This window comes from Oratosquilla oratoria, chromosome 12 (genome assembly GCF_046742065.1).
Source record: "Oratosquilla oratoria isolate Oo_2021 chromosome 12, ASM4674206v1, whole genome shotgun sequence".
Classification (NCBI taxonomy): domain Eukaryota; kingdom Metazoa; phylum Arthropoda; class Malacostraca; order Stomatopoda; family Squillidae; genus Oratosquilla; species Oratosquilla oratoria.
Genome location: NC_134788.1, coordinates 3446099 through 3467681, shown reverse-complemented (window position 1 = coordinate 3467681; position 21583 = coordinate 3446099). Strand labels below are relative to the sequence as shown.

General features: G+C 37.0%; 1 protein-coding gene across 1 annotated transcript in view; it reads right to left on the bottom strand.

Moving 5' to 3' along the window:
- Positions 1–21583, bottom strand: part of LOC143030164 (polycystin-1-like protein 2) — a 138037-nt gene that overhangs the window by 31488 nt on the left and 84966 nt on the right. Inside the window, exon 9 of the mRNA XM_076193326.1 lies at positions 9687–9852. Within this exon, the coding sequence (XP_076049441.1) occupies positions 9687–9852 (166 nt within the window). The remainder of the gene's footprint in view (positions 1–9686; positions 9853–21583) is intronic.

The window sequence follows — 21583 nt, the reverse complement described above, 5'->3', positions numbered from 1 at the left end:
ATCATGCACGCAAACAACACAACATACGCTCTATAAAGGATTTGTGGGAAAACCCAGTTTCGGCTATGGCATTCCTTGGGGGAGACGGGACTGCTCGGACAGACAGTCTAGGGAACGACAACAACAACAACTGCACTTAACAAGCTAATCCCTCTGAAACTACTACACTCACACTTGTCCCCTTTTCAACTATACAGGCATTCCTCCAGTCTTCCGGCACTCTACCCTCTCTCCAGCAAACATTAAATAACCTCACCAGCCAGTCCACCATCACTGTACCTCTCTTTTTCTGACATTCTGCATGGCATCCATCCAGACCAGGCGCCTTACCTGCTTTCATCATCTTAACAACTGCCTTCATCTCATCCTACCTTATTTCTCCTCCATTCTCCTCACTCATCACTCTCATTTTCTTCTTCGCATTTCTCACTGCAGCTATCTTTCCCTCCCTACCTTCCTTCACATTTAGCAACTCCCTAAAATATTCTGCCCATCTTCCCCTTACTGCCTTCTCTTCCATTATCATCTCTCCATCTGCACCTTTTACCAGACTGAATAGCGATATTAAAAGAATGTACAGATGAACTCACAGATAAAATACACAAGATAATTGACTTTTAACTCGAAGAAGAAAAAGTACCACAAGATTGGAAAAATGCAAATATTGTACCAATATATAAGTAAGGAGATAAAGAAAATTCAACAAACTATAGACCGGTGTCCCTTACAAGCACGATTGCAAAAATATACGAAAGTTATAAAAAAAAAATGGACTAAACAAATACAAGAGAACAAAATACTAAACCCCAACCAATTTGGATTTACTCAAGCTTAATAGAAATAATACAAGAAAGAGATGGTTGGGCAAACTGTGCCTTCTTGGATTTAAAAAAGGCTTTTGACAAAGTACCACACAAAAAGCTACCAAGAAAAATTGAAATAGGTGGAATACAAGGAAAGTTATTGGAATGGATGAAAGACTTCATGAATGGAAGAAAAATGATAGTGGTACTTAAAGAAAAGAACTCAAATTGGGTAGATATGATAAGCATAGTCCCCCAAGGCTCTGTATTGGCTCCGATAATGTTTGCTATTTATATAAATGACATGGATGAAGGCGTGGAATGTTATATGAACTTCTTTGCAGACAATGCAAAACTATTGAAGAGAGTAAGTACAGAAGATGATTCCAAATCTTTTCAAGAAGACCTGGACAAAGTCTGGAAATGAAGTAAAAAGAATTAAGTGGATTTCAACATTAAGAATGTAGTATACCGGGTAATGGAATTTGAAAAAAGCAAAAATAGAATATTGGGTCAATATAAAATTGGTACAAAGGAAGTTATAAAAGTAAACTTAGAAAGATACCTATGAGTAGTTATCTCAAACGACATGACACTAGACAAACATGTACCGTATTTTTCGGACCATAAGGCGCGGGCAAAATCTTTAAAATCGGCCAAAAATAAGGGTGGTGCGCCTTATGTGTGGTTTCAGTGAAAAAATATGCCTTGGACAGTGACGTACTATTTTGACACGTTTCCTAGCTAGCCTGCCAACGGCGACAGTGCATAGGCCTAGCAAAAGCTACAACCAAGTTATAACCAATATATCAACGTAATATGCAATTTTGTGGGCAGAAATGAAAATAAAAAATACCTTGCTACAAGCAAATATGCTAATGAACGAAGTCGGTAGCATAGGATCGGGACACCATCTTGTCGTCTGTCAATTGACGGCCTCGGTACTCCCGACAGTACCTCGCCAGCTACATTTTCTTGAAGGAATGTTATGGAGTGGAGATACATGCATTCCTTCAAGCTGCAAGAACTTTGTATACCACGAAAGCTGAGAGTGGCTGAAAAGCCCGCCGTCTCTCACGACGATGACAACGAGGACGAGCCGGATGACATTTAATTTGCAGGTAATGATTTATTAATCACAGGTTAGGTTAGGTTAGACAAATTTATTATCCTTTCATTTCTTTGACGTCGGCATCTATCATAACAAACATGGTGTACCATTCATCCGACACGACTTCATTACTTACGAAATCTGTTTTACCACCTTTTCTGTTTTTTATTTCCGCTCACAAAATTGCAAATTATGTTGATCCATTATAATTTACTAAATTAATAGATGCAGGGGTGGTGGGTCAGGGACTGGAGATGATTAAAGAAGGTGGAGAGGAGTGGGGGTGAGCCAGCTATTATTTGCTGACGACACTGCGCTTGTGGCAGGATCAGAGGAGGGACTGGGGAAGCTGGTGACAGAGTTTGGGAGAGTATGTGACAGAAGAAAGCTAAAGATAAATGTGGGTAAAAGTAAGGTGATGAGATGTGCAAGGGGTGAAGTGAGCATTAAGGGAGAGCGACTGAAGGAAGTGGATAGTTTTAGATACTTGGGTGCAAATGTGGCAGGAAAAGGTGGAGTGAAGGTGGAGGTAGAATGTAGATTGAGAGAAGCGAGTAAATGCCTTGGTGGGTTGAAGAGGAGACTGTATGAAGGAGTGATTGTGCCAACAGCACTGTATGGGGCAGAAACATGGAACATAAGAGAGGAAGAGAGAAGGGGGTTGAATGTGTTTGAGATGAGGGGTCTGAGAAGTAGGATGGGGGTTACTAGGCTAGATAGAGTGAGAAATGAGGAGGTGAGGAGAAGAACGGGGGTGGAAAGGGAGTTGGGAGATAGGGTTGATGAAAGAGTATTAGGATGGTTTGGACACATGGAAAGAATGAGTGAAGAAAGACTAGTAAAAGAGGTATGGAAGGCAGATGTGGAGGGAGTGAACATGAGGGGACGTCCTAGGATGAGGTGGATGGATGGGGTGAAGGGGGCTTTGGGGAAGAGGGGAATGTCTGTTGAGGAAGGACGGGAGAGGACGGAAGACAGGGGTGAATGGAGAATGGTTGTATATGGATGATGTTGTGATGCATGAGGTGGAATGGGGGATGAGGTAGTATGTGTGAGCAAAATTTGACGCAGCCCAAAGGGATTTCTCCCCATCTTCTCCTTTTATGCATTGGGGGACGGAGAGGGGTGGTCGCCAATTTAATGAAGCGGCCTTGCTGTGGATGTGCTGTGTCTTGCGCCACTGCTTCTGACCCAGGGCAGTGGACAAGGTGCAGGGATGACCCGTCATCCAGAGGGTTCTAAGATAAGAGGGTGGAGGGGTGTGGAGTGTATTCAGGGAATAGGTGGGAATGATTTTATGCCTTTTCCTTTTTGGTTACCTCCCTTGTAAGGGGGAAAAAGCCTCGGTATATGTATGTATGTATATTGCGCCCATGGTCGAAACTGAAGATTTACCGTCATTTGTAATAAATCTTGTGTTTTTAAGTGAATAGAGAATTCTGGGAATAAAACTGCTAATGTTGGTTTTATTCCCCACAATTCCCGTAATGTGTTTATGTTGTTTTTTAGGGGTATTGGTAGGGCAGACCGTCCATGGAGGTGGTCTGATTTCACTGACCAAAATAAAAAAATATATCATTTATTTTTGTAATTTTGCTAAATCCCAACCGATTTTTCTCATTCAGCAACGAAAAAGTTCAGTTCTGAATGCACTCATATATGCATGATTATCCGATGATGAGACTAGGTGCGCCTTATGTAAGGACGGGGAATAGCAAATTACGGGTGCGCCTTATGGTATGAAGTGCCTTATAGTCCGAAAAATACGGTAAACAAAATAGTTGGAGAAACTTACAATTTAATAAGATCAATGAAAGTGGCCTTTGACTACATGGATGAGGAAATGGTAAAGAGGATACTAGTTACACTGGTAAGACCAAAATTAGAATATGCAGCGTCACTATGGACACCTAGAAAAAAAAAAAAAAAAAAAAAAAAAAAAAAATTAAATAAATATATAGAATAAATAAATATAAAGAAACTAGAAAGAATTCAAAGAGCAATGACAAAGATGGCACCAACACTTAGCAAGTTGACATACGAACAAAGATTGGACAAACTAAACTTATCAACTCTGGAACAAAGAAGAGAAAGAGGTGATTTGATAACCATCTACAGAATTATGAAAGGGATGGAAATCCTTGATAGGGATGACCTACTTAAATGGGACAGAAGAAATACAAGAGGACATGAGAAGAAACTTAAGACAGTTACAGAAGAGAAGTGAAAAAGAACAGCTTTCCACATACAGTAATAGATACAGAGATAAGAAGAGCAGAAAATTTGTGATAAATTATGTGCCTCTGAAAACAGCCTCATGGGAGGAGAGTGAACATAAAAGTATGTTAGAGGACACAAAGATAACATTAAATAAAATAATGGAAGATGGAGGAAGAATAGTTATAATGGGCGACTTTAATTGCAAAGAAATCTGCTGGGAAGAAATGACAGTAAAGGGTGGAGACGGCTCATGGGGAAACGCTCTACTTGAGATGATTACTGACCATACAATGACACAATGGATACAGGAGAACACCAGGTATAGAAATGAAGAAGAACCATCGAGACTAGACTTAATAATTACATCTGAACCTAGAATAGTGGACAAGATTGAATATAAAACACCAATAAGTAAAAGTGACCACATATTGATTGAACTGGAACTTAATGAAGAAAAATATAGGAAAAGAAATGAGCAATATAGAAAAGGAAGAATGATGTATGAAAAAACAAACTTTGATAAAATAAGAGAATTCTTTCAACAAGAAAACTGGGAAGAAATATACAAAGAAAAAACAACAGTGGAAGAGAAATGGAATATTTTGACAAATATTTACAAAAAAGGAGTGGAAAAGTATGTCCCAAGACAAAAACAAGAAAAAGAATATGTAAAATGCTGGTACAACAAAAGTTGTAGGGAGTTAAAAGACAAAAGAGACAAAGCCTGGACCAGATGGAAAAAAGAGACCTGAAAAATGGAAAATATATACTGGTTATAGAAATGAATATGTACAAACGTGCAGAGAGGAAAAGAGAAAATATGAAAAAGATGTCATAGAAAAGTGTAAAGATCAACCAAAACTATTCTACAGATTTGTAAACAATAAACTGAAAAACAAACAAGACTTGGAGAAATTAAGACAAGAGGGAGTTGAATACACTGAGGAAATGGAAATGGCGGAAATTATGAACAAACATTTTAAATCAGTGTTTACAAGGGAGAACATACAACCTGAAGAGATTGAATGGAAAGAGAAAGTCCCCCCTATGGAAGAAATAGAAGTAACAAAGAATGAAATATTGACACACTTGAGTAATCTTGATGTCAGAAAATCGCATGGACCAGATGATATAGCAAACTGGATTCTGAAAGAATGCAGGAATGAACTGGCAGACAAAATACATAGCATACTAAACAGTTCCTTGAAAGAAGGAAAAGTTCCAGAAGATTGGAAAAAAAAAAAATATATAGTACCTATATATAAAGGAGGAAATAAAGAAGAACCTACCAACTATAGACCAGTCTCTCTAACAAGTACAATAGCAAAATTTTTTGAAAGAATTATCAAAAGTATATGGGTAAAATATTTAGAAAAAAACAAAGTGTTAAATCCAAGGCAATTTGGATTCAGACAAGGACGATCATGCGTCACCAATTTAATATGTTTCTATTCAAGGCTAATAGATATAATACAAGAAAGAGATGGATGGGTGGACTGTGCATTTCTAGACCTAAAGAAAGCTTTTGACAAAGTACCACATAAGAAGTTGCTTAAGAAATTAGAAACTCAAGGAGGAATACAGGGAAAACTACTAAATTGGATGGAAGACTTTTTGCAAGAAAGAAAAATGAGAGTAGTGATAAGAAACCAGCACTCAAAATGGGATGAAGTAATAAGCGGTGTTCCGCAGGGAACAGTACTGGCCCCAATAATGTTTGCTATATATATTAATGATATGGATGAAGGAATAGAAAGCTATATGAGCTTCTTTGCAGATGATGCAAAACTACTGAAAAGAGTGGAAACTGAAGAAGATTGTGAATCACTACAGAGAGATCTAAATATAGTACAGGAATGGAGTAGGAAGTGGGAGATGGAGTTCAATACAAAAAAGTGTAGTATAATGGAATTTGGAAAAAGCAAAAACAGAATAACAGGAGCATATAAATTGGGAGAAGAAGGAATAAAAAAAGTAGAAAATGAGAAGGACCTGGAGTCATTGTTATGAATAATATGTCACCTGAGAAACATATAAATAAGATTTTTGGAGAAACTTATAATTTAATAAGAACAATCAAAGTTGCATTTACATACCTGGATGAAGAAATGGTGAAGAAAATCCTAATCACCCTGATAAGACCAAGATTGGAATATACAGCAACGATATGGTCACCAAGTACAAAAAAATGTATAAAAAAACTTGAAAGAATACAAAGAGCAATTACAAAACTGGCACCAACGCTCTCAAAACTATCATATGAAGAGAGACTAGAAAAACTTGAACTACAGACTACAGAACTACAGAGCAAAGAAGAGAGAGAGGAGATTTGATAGCTATTTACAGAATCATGAAAGGCATAGAAATTACTGATAGAGAGAATCTGATAAAATGGGATGACAGAAATACAAGAGGACACGGAAAGAAAATAAAAAAAGACAGGTATAGAAGAGACTTGAAAAAGAACAGCTTTCCTCACAGAGTAATAAACAGTTGGAACAAGTTAGATGAGAAAGTGGTGTGTGCAAAAACAATACATGAATTTAAAAATAGTTTAGATAAAATGAGATATGAAGACGGGACCCCACGAGCATAGCTCCCCTTCCCGTAAAATACAACTAGGTAAATACATGGAACAAATTGAAAGAGACAACAGTGTGTGCTAAATTTTTACATGATTTTTAGGAAGGACTGGATGCAGAAAGATACAACTGCAGGTCACTATGAACATAGCTCTTATCCCGCAATATACAGCTTGGTAAATACACACTATGAGTAGTGGCTTCCCACAGGGGTCAGTACTGGCTCCGATAATGTTTGCCATATATGTAAATGACATGGATGAAGATATTGAAAGTTACATGAACTGCTTTGCGGATGACGCAAAGTTATTAAAGAGAATAAACTCTAAAATAGACTGAGTCATTACAGAGTGATCTGAACAAAGTCTCAGAGTGGAGCAAGAGATGGGAAGTAGAATTCAACTTCAAGAAGTGCAGTGTAATTGAATTTGGGAAAAGCAAGAATAGAATATCAGGACAATATAAAATTGATGGAAAAGAAGTAAAGAAAGTAAATTCTGAAAGGGACCTAGGAGTACTCATCACCAAAGACATGTTGCCAGATAAACATTTAAATAAAATAGTCAGAGAAACATACAATTTGTCGAGATCAATAAAGGTAGCCTTTAAATACCTGGACAAGGAAATGATTAAGAAAATATTACAAACACTGACAAGTCCAAAATTGGAATATGCAGCACTGATATGGTCACCCAGAACAAAAAAAAATATAAGAAAATTAGAAAGAATACAAAGAGCAATGACAAAGTTGGCCCCAACATTTTCAAACCTGACATATGAACAAAGACTGGCCAAACTGGAATTGCTGACCTTGGAACAAAGAAGAGAACGAAGGGACCTACTAACCATCTACAGGATTATGAAAGGAAAGGAATGCCTTGATAGAGAGGACTTATTCAAGTGGGAGAGAGGAAAAACAAGAGGACATGCAATGAAACTCAAAAAGGATAACTACAGAAAAGACCTGAAAAAGAACAGCTTCCCACACAGAGTGATAGATATACATACATACATATACCAAGGCTTTTTCCCCCTTCCAAGGGAGGTAGCCAAAAAGGGAAAGGCATAAAAACACTCCCACCCATTTCATCCTTAAATACACTCCACACCCCTCCCACCCTTCCTCTCATCTGAGCACCTCCTGGATGACGGGTCATCCCTGCACCCTGCCCACCGCCCTGGGTCAGAAGCAGTGTCGCAAGACACAGTACATCCACAGCGAGGCCGCTTCATTTAATCGGCGACCCCCCCTCTCCGTCCCCCTTTGCATATAAGGCGAGGACGGGGAGAAATCCCTTCGGGCTGCGTCAAAATTTACTCACACATACTACCCCACCCCCCATCCCCCCGCCCATTCCTCCTCATGCAGTCACAACATCATCCATGTACAACCATTCTCCACTCACCTCTGTCTTCCGTCCTCTCCCTTCCTTCCTCAACAGACATTCCCCTCTTCCCCAAAGCCCCCTTCACCCCATCCATCCACCTCATCCTAGGACGTCCCCTCATGTTCACTCCCTCCACATCTGCCTTCCATACCTCTTTTACTAGTCTTTCTTCACTCATTCTTTCCATGTGTCCAAACCATCCTAATATTCTTTCATCAACCCTATCTCCCAAATCCTTTTTCACCCCTGTTCTCCTCATTTCTCACTCTATCTAGCCTAGTAACCCCCACCATACTTCTCAGACACCTCATCTCAAACACATTCAAACTCCTTCTCTCTTCTTCTCTTATGTTCCACGTTTCTGCCCCATACAGTGCTGTTGGCACAATCACTCCTTCATATAGTCTCCTCTTCGCATCCATTCCCAAATGTCTATTCCTCATTACACTCTTTAAACCACCAAGGCATTTACTCGCTTCTCTCAATCTACATTCTACCTCCACCTTCACTCCACCTTTTCCTGCTACACTTGCACCCAAGTATCTAAAACTATCCACTTCCTCCAGTCGCTCTCCCTTAATGTTCACTTCCAGTCTACTGCCACTTTCACCCCTTGTACATCTCATCACCTTACTTTTACCCACATTTATCTTTAGCTTTCTTCTATCACATACTCTCCCAAACTCTGCCACCAGCTTCCTCAATCTCTCCTCTGACCCTGCCACAAGCGCAGTGTCGTCCGCAAACAACAGCTGGCTCACCTCCCACTTTTCTCCATTTTCTTTAACCATCTCCAATCCCTGACTCACTACCCTAGCATTCATCTAATTTGTTCCATATATCTATCACCTGTGCGAGAGGTGATAGATATATGGAACAAATTAGATGAAAAATAGTGTGTGCAAACACAATATAAGAATTTAAGAACAAACTTGATCTTGCGAGATACAAAAACAGGTCACCACGAGCATAGCTCCCCTTCCCGTATAATACAACTAGGTAAATACACACTCGTACTCACCCTATCCCATTGTTAAGTTGGACAGTAACAGCTTGCAGTATTTTTAAATCTTTGAAGCTCTGAGTGGGGCTCAATCTCAGATCTGTGTCGTCATGAGCTCTCAACGCCAACTACACCAGCAAGCTGTGTGTTTGTGTGTATGTGTATTTACCTAGTTGTATTTACCTAGTTGTATTTTACGGGAAGGGGAGCTATGCTCATGGTGTCCTATCTTCATATCTCATTTTATCTAGACTGTTTTTAAATTTGTGTATTGTTTTTGCACACACCACTTTCTCATTTAACTTGTTCCAAATGTGTGTATGTGCATGTATGTATATGTGTATGTTTACTGAAAATTCTACGTCTATTTTATGTGAATGAAAGTGGTCAAGAAGAAATATTAACACCTCTTCACCAGCACTTGTTATCAAATTAACAAGTCCACATTATTCTTCCTGGGGCATGCTTTTTTTTTTTTTCTTTTCTACAGTAATAAAAAATTACTACTTACATTTCGTTCTAGCTATGCCAGATTATTTTATTTTGCTTAGGGTAATATACCCATAGGGTTCAGCCTACCTTTCCGTCATCCCTGTCTATACCAATCCATCGATTGGCAATGAATTGGGTGTTTTCTTGCGTCTGCAGATCCCTGACGGAGATAAAGGCTAGGTGCCAAGAGGCGTACATATCTGGACCTGTGTTGTCGTGCCAGATACGCAGGTGCTCGAGTGTTCCTAGGGTCCTGACGGAGGAAAACATGGGTTGATATTATCTGGCAAAGAGTAAGGATATTAAGAAAATGTTATTGCATAAAATGGGAACACACATGAACACCAATAAAATGAACAATACGAGAACACTACTCCCACTTTAACCCAATAAAGTTGTTCTTCAATGCTTCTGAACATCTGATACCTATTTTTTTATGTATCACTGACCTACAGATTATCATATATTTTCTACTTTTCTTTTGTATGAATCTGTGCATTTTGCCAAGCATAAAAGTTTTATTCTCTAATAAGTCTCCAGAAAGTTGAGCTAAACAGATGACCATTTAATGAGAGATGTCATCTTCAGGTAGTGCACTACGTACAAAGGCCTTGGAGCCACAGTATGACATTAATAATAAGGTAAAATCACACGATAATTCATTAAAACGTACGTTTACAATGCTTGCACTCCCTGAAAATTTCAATTTTTCTCTTCAGAACCCACTCCCTTAATAAAATAGAACTTGAATCTACACTGTTGAATATGGGAAAACAAGGGGCGGAAGAGACAAGAATCTACTGTAGAGTAACCTTCAGTGCTTATTCATAGTTGTCCATCACTTCTGACGAAGACGTCACTCCATGCAAAATATGTGAATAAAAACTAGATACTCCCAGACTCATCAGTCCTTGTGATGAATTCTGATTTGTGACTTGCAGATTCACCCATAGATGCCACAGGGAAAGTTTCCTACTTGAGCAAGGGGTGGTTGATGGTATTTAGCTCGTTTTTCTTCTGCTTTGTGGAGATGTTGGGTTGCATAGGTCTTGACACCTTTGCGATGAGTGTTTCACTAATGTTGTCAGTCAGCAGCAAGAGTCTCAAGAGTTTGAGGTTGTATTTCGCATTTCTAGAAAGGTGATTTGACATGATCCTTGAAACGTTGTATTGACCTCCTGCAGACCTGAGTCCAGTAGAGAGCTCTCTTTCGAGCATTTTCCGTGGAAGTCTGTATTAAGGCATTTGGATCATGTGCCCTATCCTGCACACCTGTTTTCCCATTAGAATTACTTCAAGGGGTTCGATGTTTGTCTATCGAAGTATTTCCGTTTGTGGGATCTTGTGGTGAATAAATCCGTTTTCTTTGTGTGGCTTCTGCAAGGCACCCAAGCTTCACACCTATAGAATCTCGGGGATTACAGATGGTTAAAGAAAATGGAGAAAAGTGAGAGATAAGCCAGTTATTGTTTGCTGATAACACTGCGCTTGTAGCAGGATCAGAGGAAGGACAGAGGAATTTAGTTACAGAGTTTGGGAAGGTACACAAAAGAAATAACTTGATGATAAATTTGGGTAAAAGGTGATGAGATGTACAGGGAGAGAAAGTGGCAGCAGACTGCAAGTGAGTATTAAGGGAGAAAAGAGTGGAGGAAGTGGATCGTTTTAGAAACTTGGGTGCGAATGTGGCAGAAAAGGGAGGAGTGGAGGTGGAGGTAGAATATAGATTGAGAGAAGCAAGTAAATGCCTTGGGGGATTAAAAAGTGTAATGAGAAAAAGACATTTGGGAATGGATGCTAAGAGGGGAGTGTATGAAGGAGTGATTGTGCCAACAGCACTGTATAGGGCAGAATCATGGAACCTAAGAGAGGAAGAGGGGAGGAGTTTGCATATGTTTGAGATGGGGTGCCTGAGAAGTATGATAGGGGTCACTAGGCTGGATAGAGTGAGAGATGAGGTGAGGAGAACAGGGTTGGAAAGGGAATTGGGAGATAGGGTTGAAGAATATTGGGATGGTTTGGACACATGGAAAGAATGAGTAAAGAAATATTAGTAAAAGAGGTGTGGAAGGCAGAGGTAGAAGAAGTGAACCTGAGGGGGCGACCAAGGATGAGATGGATTGATTGGGTTAGAGGAACATTGGAAAAGAGGGGAGTGCCTCTTAAGGAAAGAAAGGAGAAGACAGAAGATAGGAGTGAGTGGAGAATGGTTGTGTATGGATGGTGGTGTTATGCATAAAAGGGAGTGGGTGAGTGGTATACTCAATATACTCTTTACCCCATACTTCCCTAACTAATTTTTCTTGCCTTCAGCTACGGATTACATCGATATTCTGAAATCCCAAGAGAGCATCAACCACATTGCTTTGATGGATGTTACCAGTCTCTTTACACATGTTCCTATTCAAGAAACGATTGATATTATTATCCAGCAAGTATACCAATTACGAAGGGCTCCCCTCAACATTCCTGAGAACACCATTCAACAATTGCTTCTCGTTTGTACTAAAGAAATCGCCTTCTACTCACATCGAGGAAATACATTCCAACAAGTTGATGGAATGGCTATGGATTCCCCCCTGGGCATCTTGTTTGCTAATTTTTATATGGGAGCTTCCTCTCCTTTGATGCCTCACAAGAACTTTCTAATTTAGTCCAAAAATTTACAGAGAACTGTCTTACATTTTGCTACGGAATCAAGTATAGATGGAAAACTCCCTTTTCTAGATGTCCTCATTGACATTAACACCAAAAAAACAGAAAAAAAAAAAAAAAAAAAAAATCCATCAGTTACAGACATTAGATCACAAGCCACACTCAGTGAGGCCACTCAACTTATGGACATATAAACTCAGATTATTAGAATAATTACTATTCCCACCCAGCTGAAGAGGTAGACCTCAAAATCTGCAGATGCTGGTACCCAGATGAATATTGGAAACTTCTGTTCCACATTGAACAATAAGGGAAAAAAAAAAAAAATCTTCCCAATTTTGAGCAATCAGCTACACAGACCATCAGAAGGTCAGCGGCTATCCAATTTAACAAAATTCGTATTAGTGAGAAGATTACTCCAAGAATATTATTACTATTAATATTATTTCTAATACTATTATTATTGCTATTATTATTATTAACATTATTATTATTTTTGTTGCTATTATCATCATTATTATTATTATAATTATTTTGTATTTAAATGCAAAGTTATTTCAAAGAAATAAGATAAATTATCTTTATCTGAAATATGCACATCCTATCATCATTGTTTATAAGCAGTCATCATCATCAATCTGGAGTGTAAGTGTCCTCCACTAAGGGTTGTCTTTTGTGGAGATCACCATATGAAATAAACATCAGGTAAGTGTGCCACATGATGTTCATGACTTATGATGGTGGCCTTGAATGAGTATCACAGAGCAGTTCCTGGTTTGACACAAATTTATTCCAGCGATATCCCACAATCCTTAGAAAGCACTTGATACTAAAAACCTTGAGACATCTCTTCAAGTTTGCATTCAGCGTCCATGTTTCATAGCCCTTCAGCAAGACAGAGAGCACAAGCAACTTCACTATACAGATCTTGGAACTCCATAAAGGTTGACATCACACTGTACTCTGATCACAGAGGCAACAGTCGGAAAGATTATTTGTAGATACACACATACACACATGGAGGAAAACTAGTTGTTATTATGCAAGATGTGTAGGCTATGTTTTTCATGTGATTGATAAGGTAAAATCCAGTTCTTGAAATAACTATAGTTGGCACAATGGAGAAAGAAAAAACGAAAGAATATCAAACGAACCAATGAAGAGAGGCCTGGATATAAGTAAGGTGGAATCACCGAGAGGTGTCATTCCCAAGAGGACATGCTTAATTGAATATTGAAGAATAAACCAAAGGTGGGAGAACAACAGTTTTTCAAGTTTCCAAAGAAATTCAGGAGAAATAGGTAAAGGTTTAGATATAGAGAAGTTAGATATAGTGATGCATTAAGAAATTGCAAAGTAAACGAATTATTGGAAGAAATCATAGATTTAAAATTGGACTGCTGAGTACTCAGGGAATTGATTACTTTGCATAAGAGTAATGAGCAAATGATTAGAGAACTAAGTGACCTAAAAAGCAAAAGTGATATGCTCAAAAGAGAAAGCGAAAGAATGAAAAATGAGGACATAAATAAAAATGAAGAACTGAAAAAGGTCAAAGAGCAATTACAAGTAGTGACTGGAAAGGTGGAAGAGTCAGTTAAGAAACAGACCTCATTGAAATAAAAAATTAATGGAAACAAGAACAGGAAAAAAATATATATATCTTTTAGAGAAATAGTACAAAACAGATGGGGGGAAATACAAAAACAGTTATGAAAGTAATTAAAGGAAAGGAAAATTGGGTGAGAGATAAAGTTGACGAAAGTAAATGCATTGTGGTCCATGGTATCCAGGAAAAACATGATATGTATAAATACTAGAGAGAAAAGGAAATAACTAAGGGAATTTTGAAAGAGATACAGGACGAAGGGCAAAATTTTGACAAAGAAATTGACAAAATTCACAGGATAGGCAAATATTCAAAAGAAAAACAACATAGACCTCTGAAAATAAAACTATGAACTTGTAGTAGTTTTAGTTCGGAACAACGGCAGGACAAATGAAAATCACACAAAATATCTAATCTCTTTCTTTTGGTAATTAGCCACAAAGTGCGACATTAGAAGTGTCACATGAGAAATATTGGTGAAGCTCGGACTAAGGCCACAGCTTAGTGGAGCTTATGGTTGTAGCTGGACGTGGAGCCTAATGTCAGCGAGGCGGTAGCAGATGATGACGGAGAGGCTCGATGGGACAGCTAGAAGATTAGACGAGATATTGTGTGTGCTGGCCGGTACTGTTCTGCCCATCTCGGCGAAACGCCGACCCTTTAAGGGAGGCTGGCGGGAACGTGAGGAGCTTTCCAAGTTCCTGATTGGCTGACCGCTGGCTGGCAGGGACACCCTTGCGAACTACGCTTGCTAACTACAGGATCTTGAAGATTTCTTTGATCAGTGTGTGACGGGTCATAGGATGCATCACGTCACTACAAACTCATATGATAGCCGAGGAGGTATTATTAAAAGCGGTTAAATTAACAAACCGCGAAAAATTAAAAAATATATGGATAAAAAAGGAAATAAGTGATGAGGAAAAGGAGAAAGACAAGGCTCTCAGAATTGAAGCCAATGACAGAAATGAGAATACTGGACTCAAGACTGAAAAAATGGTACATCAGAAAAATGGAAACAAACTAAAAAAAGAAAATATGAAAGTAAAAGTGGCATATATAAATATCGATGGTATGATTTCTGTAATTAATTAACTAAATGACTATCTAGAAATAGAGAAACCTGACATTATGGGAATTGTGGAGACAAAACTGAAAGGACCTCAATCAACAAGTATGGTGGGACAAGGTCTAAACAACCACTGGGCAAAAAATAGAATGGACAAGCAGGGAGAGGTGTCATCATATTGACCAAAAAGGGATTAAATGTGACAAAGATAATGTGGATTAAAATTGTGAATAAAAATATGAAAATCAGAAAATTTGTAGCAGTGTATGTGCCACCAAAAACACAGGCTTGGTCTGATAGTGATTATTCTAAATTACTGGAAGACATAATGAATGTGCTAAATGAGTTACTGAAAGAGGCTGGTAACATAGTAATTACAGGCGATTTTAATGCAAACGATATAATCTGGGAAGAAATGATAGTAAAAGGGGAAGAAGAACTTTGGAGCAGCATTCTACTGGATATGACCATTGAATACATCTTAACACAATGGGTTAAGGAAAATACTAGATATAGAACCAATGAGGAACTGTCGAAACTAGACTTAATATTAACTTCTGAACCAGATATTGTGAACAAAATGGAGTATAAAACACCAATTGGAAAGAGTGACCATATACTAATAGAGTTTGAATTAAAAGAACAAAACAATGTAGGAAGAAATGATAAACATTGAGAAGGAAGATTAATGTACACCAAACGGATTTTGTAAAACTAGGAAATTTTTCCAAAACACAATATGGGATAAGTTCTCCAAAGAGGAGACAAAGATGGGAGACAAATAGAACATATTAAAAGAAAAGTACAAAGGAAGGAATTGATAAATATGTACCAAAGAAGCAAAAAGAGATTTATAAAAAGTGTTGGTATAATGAAAGGTGCAGTGAGGCTAAAGACAGAAGAGACAAAGGCTGGAAAAGATGGAAGAAGAAAAAAAAAAAAAAAAAAATCCAAATGGCAAACATGTATAAAAATTAGGAATGAATATGTGAATATATGCAGGAAAGAAAAAAGAAACTATGAAAAAGATATTATAGACAAATGTAAGGATCAACCTAAACTTTTTTACAGATATGTAAATGATAAATTAAAGGACAAACACTAAATTGCAAAACTGCGTGAAGGAGATAAAAAATATATAGACGACACAAAAATGGCAGAAGTTATGATCAGACATTTCAGGTCTGTTTTTACAATTGCGAGCTCACAAATTTGGGAAGATGGACAACAAGAAAGTCCCCTTAAAATGAAAGAAATAAAGGTAACACAGAAAGAAATAAGAGACCAAATAAAAAACCTAGATGTTAGGAAACAGCATGGACCATATGGAATTGCTAATTGGATACTGAAAGAGTGTATAGACGAATTGACGGATAAATTATACAATAGACTTTTCACTCAAAGAAGAAAAGGTACCGCAAGACTGGAAAGATACATAGTATCAATATACAAAGGAGGAAACAAAGATCCTACAAACTTCAGACCAGTATCCCTTACAAGCACAGTACCAAAAATATGCAATAAAAGTTATCAAAAACAAATGGATCAAACACTTGGAAGAAAACAAAATAATAAACCCTAAACAATTTGGATTTAGATGTGGAAGATTGTGTACCACAAACTTAATATGCTTTTACTCAAGATTAATTGAGATAATACAAGAAAGAGATGGCTGGGCAGATTGTGCCTTCTTGGACTTGCAGAAAGCTTTTGACAAAGTACCACATAAAAAGTTAATAAGAAAAATTGAAATAATAGGAGGAATACAAGGTAAGCTACTGGAATGGATGAAGGATTTTTTAAGTGGGAGAAAAATGAGTGGTACTCAGAGACAAAATTCAAACTGGGAAGATGTGATAAATAGCATCCCACAAGGCTCTGTATTGGCTCCTTTAATGTTTGCCATATATATAAATGATATAGAAGAGGAAGTAAATTGTTACATGAACTTCTTTACTGATGATGCCAAACTACTTAAGAGAATAAGCACAGTAGAAGACTGCAGATTGCTACAAGAAGACCTGGACAAAATATGGGAATGGAGTCAGATGTGAAATGAACTTCAACATAATGGAATTTGGAAACAGCAAAAATAGAATATCAGGTCAATATAAAATTGGTAACAAGGAAGTCAAAAAAGTCAATTTAGAAAGGGACCTGGGAGTGATTACCTCAAGTGAACTGACACCTGATAAACATGTCAATAAATTATTTGGAGAGACTTTTAACTAATTAAGATCAATGAAAGTGGCCTTCAACTATATGGATGAAGAAATGGTGAAAGAAAATAGTGGTTGCAATAATAAGACCTCAACTAGAGTATGCTGCAACACTATGGGCACCTAGCACAAAAAAACATAAGAAAATTTGAAAGAATTCAAAGAGCAGCAACAAAAATGGCACCTTCACTATCAAATTTGACATATGAACAAAGATTGGTGAAATTACATCTATCAACTCTGGAACAGAGAAGAGAAAGTGGTGATCTGTTGACCATTTACAGAATTATGAAAGGGTTGGAAATTCTTGATAGAGACGACTTATTAAAATGGGACGGAAGAGAAACAAGAGGACATAAAAAGAAGCTAAAGAGGGACAGTTACAGAAGAGATTTGAAAAAGAATACTGTATTTTTCAGACCATAAGGTGAACCCGTAATTTGCTATTCCCTGTCCTTACATAAGGCGCACCTGGTCTTGTCATCCGTTAATCATGTATATGCGAGTGCATTCAGAACTGAACATTTTCGTTGTTGAATGAGAAAAATCGGTTGGGTTTTAGCAAAATTACAAAAATATATATTTTTATTTTGGTCAGTAAAATCAGACCACCTTCATGGACAGTCTGCCCTGCCAATACCCCTAAAAAACAACAAACACACTACCGGAATTGTGGGGAATAAAACCAACATTAGCAGTTTTATTCCCGGAATTCTCTATTCACTTAAAAACACAAGATTACAAATGAAGGTAAATTTTTAGTTTCGACCATGGGCGCAATATAGCAATAGAACATTAATTATTAATTTTGTAAATTATAATGTATCAACGTAATATGCAATTTTGTGAGCGGAAATAAAAAACAAAAAAGGTGCTTAAATAGATTTCGTAAGTAACGAAGTCATGTCGGACGAATGGTATGCCATGTTTATGATAGATGCCGACGTCGAAGAAATGGAAGGATGATAAATTCGTCTAACCTAACCTAACCTGTGTTTAATAAATCATTACCTGTAAATTAAATATCATCTGGATCGTCCTCATTGTCGTCGTCGTGAGAGACGGCGGGCTTTTCAACCACTCTCTCAGCTTGCGGGGTATACATTATACAAAGTTCTTGCAGCTTGAAGGAATGCATGTATCTCTGCTCCATAACATTCCTACAAGAAAATGTACCTGGCGAGGTACTGTCGGAAGTACTGAGACAACAAGATGGTGTCCCGATCCTATGCTACTGACTTCGTTCATTAGCATATTTGCTTGTAGCAAGGTATTTTTTATTTTCATTTCCGCCCACAAAATTGCATATTACATTGATACATTTTAATTTACAAAATTAATAATTAATTTTCTATTGCTATATTGCGCTCATGGTCGAAACTAAAAAAGACTTAAGTCAGAGTGGAGCGAGACTAGACCAATGCAAAATTGCTGTCTGAGTTGTGGACGCTATCATGTCATAGCCATGATAGTGTGAATGAATGTGGTGGCATGGACTCGAAAACTGTCGAAGTTTTCGCATGCATCTTGGTTATAACTTGGTTGTAACTTTTGCTAGGACTATGCACTGTCGCCGTCGGCAGGCTAGCTACGAAATGTGTCAAAATAGTATGTCACTGTCCGAGGCATTTTATTGCACTGAAGCCACACATAAGGCGCACCACCCGATTTTGGCTGATTTTAAGGATTTTGCCTGCGCCTTATGGTCCGAAAAATACGGTAGCTTCCCACATAGAATGATTGACGCTTGGAACAAACTAAATGGAGAAACAGTGAGTGCCAAAACTATACAAGATTTTAAGAATAAACTGGATGTGGAGAGATACGAAAATGGGTCACTATGAGCACAGCTCTCATCCCGTAAAATACAACTAGGTAAATACACATGAAAAGTGAAGACACAAATATAAATAAAACTTTGTTGAGGGAAGATGATGCAAAGATACCAATAGAGGCAGGCAAAGTTGGTGAAAATATAAAAAATCAAACATGATGAAAATTAAAAACCAAATGAAAGAAAGAAAAAAAAAAAAAAAAAAAAAAAAAATACCATTTAAAGAAATAGTCAAAGAGCAAATGAACGAAAGTACAAAAAAGACACTGTTATAGAAATAATAAAGGAAAAAAGAGATTGGGTAAGAGACACACACAAAAAAAAAAAAATGTATTGTAATCTATGGTATCAAAGAGAAACATGGATTAATAAGGTTCCACAGGGAAAAAGAGAAGAATGTAGTGATAGAAATACTAAAACAAGTATAGGAGGAGCACAAGGACTTGAAAGGGAATAGAAGAAATCTACAGGATGGGGAAATATTCTGAAGATAAGAATAGACCTCTCAAAGTAAAAATTAATTCACAGAAGAAATATTAACAATTGTAGGAAAATTAGCAAAAAGTAAAAACTAAAAATTTATGGATAAAAAAGGAACCGAGTGATGAGGAAAAAGAAAAAGAAAACATTTAAAGTGGAATCTAAGGAAAAGAACAAGAAAAGAACAGAAAATGAAAGGAAGGAGTTTTTTTTGGAGAGTGATGGACTTCAGACTGAGGAAATGGTACATAAAAGAATAGGAAATGCAGGAGCAAGAAGAAGAGGAAGAAGAAGAAGAGGAAGAAGAAGAAGAAGAAGAAGAAGAAGAAGACGAAGAAGAAGACGAAGAAGAAGAAGAAGAAGAAGAAGAAGAAGAAAAAAAAAACATATACCAACATAGATGGATTGATATCATGAATAGATGAATTGAATGACTATCTGGAACAAGAAAAACAGATATAATGGGGATTGTGGAGACAAAATTGAAAGGATCATTACCACCAAATAGTATAGGCCAAGGATTATATAATTGTTGGTTCAGAAATAGAGAAACAAAGCAGGGTGGAGGAGTCATGTTGCTAACCAAGAAAGGCCTAAATGTGACAAAAATCACAGAAGGAGAGAACAATGTGGAGTTGATTATGATAAGAATTGTGGATAGAGATATGAAAAATAGAAAGTGTGCACTGATTTATGTCCCACCTAAAACTCATGCATGGAATGAAAGTGAACACTCCAAAATGCTGGAAGAGACAAGAAAAACACTAAATTAAATACTAAAGAAAGAAAGAAATCTGGTAATTATGGGTGATTTTTACTCGAAAGAAATATGTTGGGAAGAAATGACTGTGAAAGGTGATGATCACTGGGGAAACATATTACTGGAAATGATCATTGATTACGCATTGACGCAATGGGTCAAGGAAAATACCATATATAGAAATAACGATGAACCCTCAAGATTGGATTTGATATTCACATCAGATCCCAAATTTGTGGATAAAATCGAATACAAGACACAAATTGGAAAAAGTTATCACATACTACTAGAACTAGAATTAAATGAAGAAACAAATATAGAAATAAAAAACACAGAAAAGGATGACTAATGTATAACAAAACAGATTTTGGGAAGCTTAGAAAATTCTTTCAAGAAGCAATTTGGGAAAATTTTAATAATGAAGAAACAAAGGTGGAAGAGAAATCTATAATCAAGGAGTGGATAAGTATGTATCTAGACAAAAACAGGAAAGGATATATATAAAATCCTGGTATAATAAAAAGTGCAGAAGCAAAATACAGAAAAGATAAAGCTAGTAAAAGATGGAAAAAGGAAAAAAAAAAAAAAAAAAATCTGAGAAATGGAAAACGAAGAAATGAATATGTAAAAATACCTCTAGAAGAAAAAAGAAATTATGAAAAGGACATAATAGACAAATGTAAAGATCAACCTAAATTATTTTGTAGATATGTAAATGGCAAACTATAAATAAACAGGAAATACTTAAATTATGTCAAGGTAACAGAGAATACACAGAAGATATAGAAATGGCAGATATTATGAACAAACATTTCAAATCTGTATTCACCAAAGAGGAAAAAAATCTACAAAACTGTGATCAAAGAATTGAAGTAAGATTTCCTCCAATGAAATCAAATATCACTCAGAATGAAATAAGGAATCAAATATTAAAGCTTGACGTTAACAAGTCACATGGGCCGGACGGAGTCGCAAACTGGATACTAAAAGAATGTATAGATGAGCTAATAAGAAAAATATACAAAATAATTGAATGCTCACTCAAAGAAGGAAAATTACCAGAAGACTAGAAAAATACTAATATAGTGCCAATATATAAGGGGGGAAAATAAGGAAGACCCAACAAATTATAGACCGGTGTCCCTAACAAGTACAATAGTTAAAATTTGTGTGAGAATCATCAAAGATAGAAGGACAAAATATCTGGAGGAGAATAATATATTGAACCTGTGGCAATTTGGATTCAAACAGGGAAGATCATGTACCACTAATCTGATTTGTTTCTATTCAAGATTGATAGATATATAGCAAAAAAGAGATGGCTGGGTAGACTGTACCTTCCTGGACCTACAAAAGGC